A 6,542-nucleotide genomic window follows, 5' to 3' on the forward strand; every position below is an offset into this window, starting at 1 on the left:
AGGGACGCAGGGACTGAGCCTCCGCTGGCAAGCAGGGGATGAAAAGGAGAAGGCAAGCGGACTTGGGGCCAAGAGAAAGGGATGGCTGGCGGTGGGGAAGAGAGTTAAAAGTGCCCCATTGTTAGGGAAGTTTGCTCTCCTTCAGACCATCCCGCTCCCAGGGACACCGCGCCGCCTTTTGAAGTGCAACCTTAGGCGGTGCCTTGTCACCCATTGGAGCGGGAGCTTTTTTACCACATTAAGTCATTGGGTAGCAAATGAATGGGGGGTTTTGACTATTCACAACTTCACCTTATAAATATCAGGGTTGCAGGTTCCCGCAGCTTTCCTCCATCCCATAGCTCACCTTGGGAAGGAGCGGAGGGAGGCGGCCCTGCTCACTCGGGGACCTGCGGTGCGGAGAGCTACGGACCAGCGCAAGGCATCCAACCCCGCTCCTTGCGACAGCCATGAAGAGAAGCACCTTCCTCATCCTCTCCATCGCGGGGGTCTACGGCGCCGTTCTCCACGCAGCAGCATGGTAGGGTCCAACTCAGTGGAAAGGGCATTTTTTAGGGATGCTCTTCAGCCTGTGGTAAACTGTGATTCATCTCCTTTTCTCTGTTTCAGGTCTGTGAATAACTTTCTGATGACAGGACCTAAGGTAATTAGCACACGGACTGTCAGGAATTTAAGTAGAGCAATTTTGTTTTGCAAACGGGAAATAGTACTTTTCCAAGGAACCAGACTTCCCAGAGCATATCGGCTCCAAATCCTGCCGAGCAAGGAGGGAAAGGACTTGCAACCCCTCTATGTCTGTTTTCATTGATAAATGGTAAAACGCGGCGGGTTCTAACCCCGCTCTTTCCCGTGCCAGGCTTACCTGACCTACTCCAGCAGCGTGGCGGCCGGGGCGCACAGCGGGATGGAGGAGTGCAAGTTCCAGTTCGGGTGGGAGCGCTGGAACTGCCCCGAGAGCGCCCTGCAGCTCTCCACCCACAACCGGCTCCGCAGCGGTGAGTGCGCCTTTACCTGCCGGCACCAGCATCCCCGTCCGGGGTGCCTTTGGGTGCGAGCTGGGATGCGCTCTGGAGGGAGCTGGGGCTGCAATTAAACCGACCGATGGAGAAGGGTTTGTGTGTCCCACATATCGTGGCTGGTTTTCTCCATCTGCATTAATTGGATGTAATAAATAGCACTAATTTTTCTAGGAATCCCAGGCCCTCTCTGGATCTCTATCCGTGCTAGGCTGGAGCTCGGTCCTTCCCGCCGTGCTGCTCCGTGGGCTTGCTCCTGCCGCTTTGTGTGCAGCATCCCAGGGAGCGCAATGCTAGAGGCACCGGAGCTGGCAGCGGGGAGAGCAGGAGATGAAGAGAGAAACCGGAGACGTGCACTAAGAGACTGTCTTCGTAAGAAAGTTGTGGATGTATTTGAATACTGGCTGCTTCAACAAGCAGAAATCTCTTTTTTCCCAGAGCAGCATCTCTATTTGAATGTTAGGAAAGTCAAAAAAGAAACTAAATTAGCAGTGTGGGAGCAGACAGCTGTTAGCACAGGTTCAACCACTGCCTGAAACAAGATCAATGATGATTTTCCCCAGCAGGCAAGATCAAAGCATGAACGTACCCCCCGCGCAGGAAAGGACAGAGAGGAACCCAGTGCCGGGTGAAGCGAGTGATAACTAACCTTGGCCAGGGCAGGACTGGGGCATTGCCTTAAGATCCTGCTGTTGCCGAGAAACTCCCTCCCATCCACGGACACCTGCATAGTATTATGTCAGATTGCGGAAACCCTTGATGCTGAAGCCCGAAGAGACTCCAGTCACGAGCATTTAATTTCTGCAGCACCTTACCTTTTGCACAAACTGGTTTGGGTTGTGTTTTTTTTCCCTTCTTGCACCTTTGCAGCGTGGGAGAGCTTCATTCCCAATAAACGGGGACCGATGTTCCTGTTTGCACGTGACAGCTTTTCTTCCCCTCTCCCCCAGCTACCCGGGAAACATCCTTTGTACACGCCATCAGCTCGGCCGGCGTCATGTACACCCTCACCAGGAACTGCAGCATGGGAGACTTCGAGAGCTGCGGCTGCGACGACTCCAGGAACGGCCGCGTCGGTGAGCTGCCATCTCAAGGCGGGCTGGCTTCCTCTCTCCATCCCCACACGCAGCCCCCCGATTTCAGGGCAGAATTTGGCCCGACGGGGCGGTTCTGCGCTTAGCGTGCATCTGTCTTGCAGGTGGCCGAGGCTGGGTCTGGGGAGGCTGCAGCGACAACGTGGAGTTTGGGGAGAGGATTTCCAAGCTCTTTGTGGATGCTTTGGAAACAGGACACGATACCCGCGCGCTGATTAACCTGCACAACAATGAAGTCGGTAGACTTGTAAGTCAAATATAAAATATAATAATAATAATAATAGTAATAGTAATAGTAATAATAACAACGTCTATATTGAAAACAAAATCCGAGAGCCTGGTAGGCTGTCTCCAGCCCTCTGTGACAATCTAGGCCCTGTAGTGTTTGCATGGGGAAAAAAACACAGCCAGAATCTGGCCCTAAACCTGGACACAAGGAACTGCAGTAAGAGCTGTTCCCACGTCCAGCTTCTGCAGCGGCGTGTAATGCAGTTCACTACTAGCGCACACCGCTTATTCAGAAACGCACAGGTTTTATACTCACCTCGCGCTTGTCTGCTCTGTAAAACAAAGCAAGAATCGCCTTACTTTCTTGCAATATGCATTTCCAAGCTATTTGGCCGGGGAAGCCAGGTGTGAGCTAGCCCCGCTCGCCAGCCGGCTGCCAGACTCGCCCCCCGCTCCCCGCCTGGGCCGCGGAGGCTCTCGGCGTCTTGCCAAACCTCCTTGTCTGTAAAAACAAGGATGGCAACACTTAACATACCTATCTCGTCGGGTGTGTCGAGGCTTAATCTCACATAGATACCAGTGATTGGGACCTTATAAATACCAGAGGGAGATAGGTAGATAATATCTGTGAAGTGCTGGGCCTGGAGGAGATGCAGAGAGGCTGGGTATGATTATTCCGAAGCAGTTTCACACGTTTTGAATGAAACCTCTGAGGGGGACGATGGGTTGATGCTCTGATGAGCGAGGTGAGCTGCAGACTGGGACGCGTGAGAAGGGCATGACCCGACAAATGCGCTTTTCTCCTGTCCTGGAGAAACAGCTCCCGCAAAGGCTGGAGACAATAGCTTATGCCCACTCGTTATCTCTGTCCTTTTAATTAGCGAAGAGGGACAGATGTTTTCCAGGAACTGAAATAAGAGCATCGGCTTGTGTCTTGGAAGGACCTGAAGTCATGCCCAGCACAAAGCCACTTTTGACCCTTTGCCCTCCGAATCAGAAGTGCTGTAGAGCCTGGTTTGGGGATTTAAATAACGATGCTCTGCTGCTCCTAATTTCTCCACCTTTTCCACCAAGGCCGTGAAAGCCACGATGAAGCGAGCCTGCAAGTGCCACGGGGTGTCGGGCAGCTGCAGCATCCAGACCTGCTGGCTCCAGCTCGCTGAGTTTCGCGAGATCGGGAACTACCTGAAGATAAAATACGACCAAGCCCACAAGCTGGAGATGGACAAGAGGCGGATGAGGGCCGGCAACAGCGCCGACAGCCGCGGGGCCACGGCGGAGACCTTCCACCACGTCCATGCCGCGGAGCTCGTCTTCCTGGAGGACTCTCCCGACTACTGCACGAGGAACGCCAGCCTGGGCCACCACGGCACCGAGGGCCGCGAGTGCCTGCAGACCGGCAAGAACCTCTCGCAGTGGGAGAAGAGGAGCTGCCGGCGGCTGTGCACTGAGTGCGGTCTGCGGGTGGAGGAGAGGAGGACGGAGGTGGTGGCCAGCTGCAACTGCAAGTTCCACTGGTGCTGCACGGTGCGGTGCGAGCAGTGCCGGCAGCTGGTGGCCAAGCACTTCTGCGCCCGCCGCGACACCGCCGCCGCCGCCCCCAACCACATCAAGCGGAGGAACAAGGGCCATAAGAGATAGAGGGCAGCCGTGGTGCCCGAGGAGGACGCTGTGGGGTCCCCACGCTCGGCAGCCACCGGCGGCGCTGGGCTGGGAAGGAGCGTCCCTGGTCCCGAGGGCTGAGCGGGGCATCGTGGAGGCGGTGGGGCCTCCTGCGGACGGGTGCTGGGAGATTAGGAAGCACAAGGCGCGGGCGCTGGGGGACCGCGGTCCTTCTTGCTTCCACGGTTTTTCCTCAATATTTACCAGTAGCTTCTTTCTTGTCGGGAGTCACTTTATTTGTGTATCGGACAGAGGGAAGAATTTAACTTTTCCGGTGGGCTCAGCCCCTTGTGCCACGTCCAGCGGGCCAGCTGAGGCCAGCGGTGGGGCTCCAGCCCCATGGCGGGCGGGGTGGGCGCGGTGGCCAAAAGCGGGTCCCGCGGGGCGGCTCCGTCCAGCACAGCGGGGGCAGCCCCGGCGCACGCACAGCGGCTGCTCCGCAGTATTTCTAGTGGAAAACTTCATGCACTTTCTGATGCGAGAGGGGGTTTTGCAGTGTTGTGGTGTGTATTACAATGGCTGCAGCTTTTTGAGGGCTTTTACAGGTTTCAAGCCCATGTTTACAGGTGTCGTATTTTCCCCCCTTCCCCTTTTTTTTTCCCCCATCCCCTTTTTATATTTTGTATATTGGTACCAGAACCCTTGCCCCAAATGGACAGTAGCTTCATGTATTTGTACTGGATGAAATTAAGCTGTTTACAATTCCTATACTTTTTTTTTTTTAAATTAGCAGATAAGAATTCAGAATTCTTTATGCCTAATGTTGTTTATTAATAAGTTGTATTATTGCTTAGCACAATCTCTTTTCTCTATATATTTTGAAGGTATCCCTAAAGAGTTAGCTTTTGGACTGTATTTTGCAATAAACACGACAATGAAAAGGATTGGCTTTTTCCTTCCTGGCTTCCTAGCAGCATGACTTTACATGCAAAATTGTCCCTTTCTGTGTAAAACTCAGCACTTCCAAAATTTCTCATCATTAATCCAAAAGCCACTGCCGCCAGCATGAAGGTTGTTCTCCTAGACCTCAGTAGAAGTTGGCTGCAGCCTTCAATCGCCGGAGGGTTTGCGTTAATACCTATCACCGTAATATCTAACCTTTTTCAAGTGCTGAGTACGCAGGCACTGCCTGGCTAAAGCCGATTTTGAAGCTCCCAATGCCTCTTTAATTTGCCAAGGCCCGACATCCCCCAGACAATGCGAGGCTGCCCCGCTTTGATGTGGAAAGCGTCGGCACTCACTGCAAAATTCTTGGAGGCACGAGAGGAGCCCTTTGAACTGGGGGCAGGAGAGAAAACTTGGGGACAGTTGTGAATGTGTCTGCTGGTTCCCTGCTGCTCCGGGCGCAAACAGCCCCGCGCCACGGCAGGGAGGGGACACGCGCTGCCTGCTGCCGCCCCGAGCGGGTCCCGCTCTTCTCCCGGGCTCTGCAGGGCTGTGCCTCAGCCCGGATTGCTCCTGGGAGTCACAGCGTGCTCCGGAGGGAGCCAGGGCTGTGCCAGCGCCTGCAGCCAGGATGCGGGGGCAAAGGATGCTCTACCAGGTTTGCTTTCCAGCCAGGGCAGGAGGAGGAGGAGGAGGAACAGAGACAAGTGAAAAAAAAAGAAAAAAAAAAAAAAGAAAAAACCCACCCTACAGCTCTGCCAGCATATTGCGCCCACACTACAAATGCTTTGATGCTATTGTATCCGGGTATCCCTACGGCTCCGAGTGCAAACACGGCCTCGACACACGCTCGAGCCCCATCAGGAAGCTCAAGGTATAAAACACCAAGTTGGGAAGCACAACTGACTTCCAGCTTAATGAAACCGCTCTTTGCAAAAATGAATGTATGGAAGGGCTATGCCAGCGGGCCATCCATTTGGGGGGCTTGTTTGCTGCCCTCGGAGTAGCTATTTCTAAAGTTTCCAGAACTAAGAGGCCACACCACCAAAGAAAAATACTCCAAAATTTTGCATAGCATCACTACAACAGCATTTACAACCCACCCAAGATTAGGCTGAACTGGAAATGATAAAACCAGACAAACAAAACCCCTTTCCTGCACTTTATGCGCTGGCTGGCTTGTCTGCACAGAGTCACAGCCTGACTGTTGTCACATCCGCTGCGGTTGCCCGGGCTGCTGCTGCCCCTCGGAGCTGCCCCGGGCCAGCTCTCAGCAGCACCAGCCCCAGCCCCGGGCAGCCCGGGGGCTGCGGGCACAGCACGCTGCCAAAATCCCCCGGAGCCACAAAACGAGGTTGCACAGGACAGTTGCTGCTGAGGTGCGCTCAGAGTATCTCAGCAGGATAACTCCCAAGCACAGATAAAAACCAACAGCAGGGTTAATAAACTGCACAGGTAAATGCCGGGAGATGAGGACTCCCCACGAGCAGGCGTGTTCAGGACGTGCCGTGTATCTTACGCGTCTCTGTGCGGCATCTTTTCAAACTAATGTCACTGCAGAAGATCAGAAGTGGCAGGTTTGCAGGTGCCCATAGCATCAGGCCAGATATCTGTGCCATGCCCTGGCCCAGGGAAAGGGGCTGCAGCGAGGGGCAGA

At 54.3% G+C, this 6,542-nt stretch overlaps 1 protein-coding gene across 1 annotated transcript; it reads left to right on the forward strand.

The window, feature by feature from the left end:
* The first annotated feature begins 449 nt into the window (after positions 1–449).
* WNT8A (Wnt family member 8A) lies at positions 450–3,979 on the forward strand. The gene is made up of 6 exons (XM_075163922.1): positions 450–520; positions 610–643; positions 857–995; positions 1,967–2,092; positions 2,215–2,357; positions 3,413–3,979. The coding sequence occupies exons 1-6, from the start codon at positions 450–452 to the stop codon at positions 3,977–3,979; spliced, it is 1,080 nt and encodes a 359-aa protein (XP_075020023.1).
* Positions 3,980–6,542: the final 2,563 nt, after the last annotated feature.

Source organism: Calonectris borealis, chromosome 15 (assembly GCF_964195595.1).
Source record: "Calonectris borealis chromosome 15, bCalBor7.hap1.2, whole genome shotgun sequence".
Classification (NCBI taxonomy): Eukaryota; Metazoa; Chordata; class Aves; order Procellariiformes; family Procellariidae; genus Calonectris; species Calonectris borealis.

Excerpts from the sequence above, each read along its gene's own strand:
- WNT8A (XM_075163922.1), top strand. The coding sequence starts at position 450 with ATGAAGAGAAGCACCTTCCTCATCCTCTCCATCGCGGGGGTCTACGGC. Across the intron at positions 521-609 it reads GTTCTCCACGCAGCAGCATG|GTCTGTGAATAACTTTCTGA; the intron begins GTAGGGTCCAAC and ends TCTCTGTTTCAG. Across the intron at positions 644-856 it reads TTCTGATGACAGGACCTAAG|GCTTACCTGACCTACTCCAG; the intron begins GTAATTAGCACA and ends TTCCCGTGCCAG.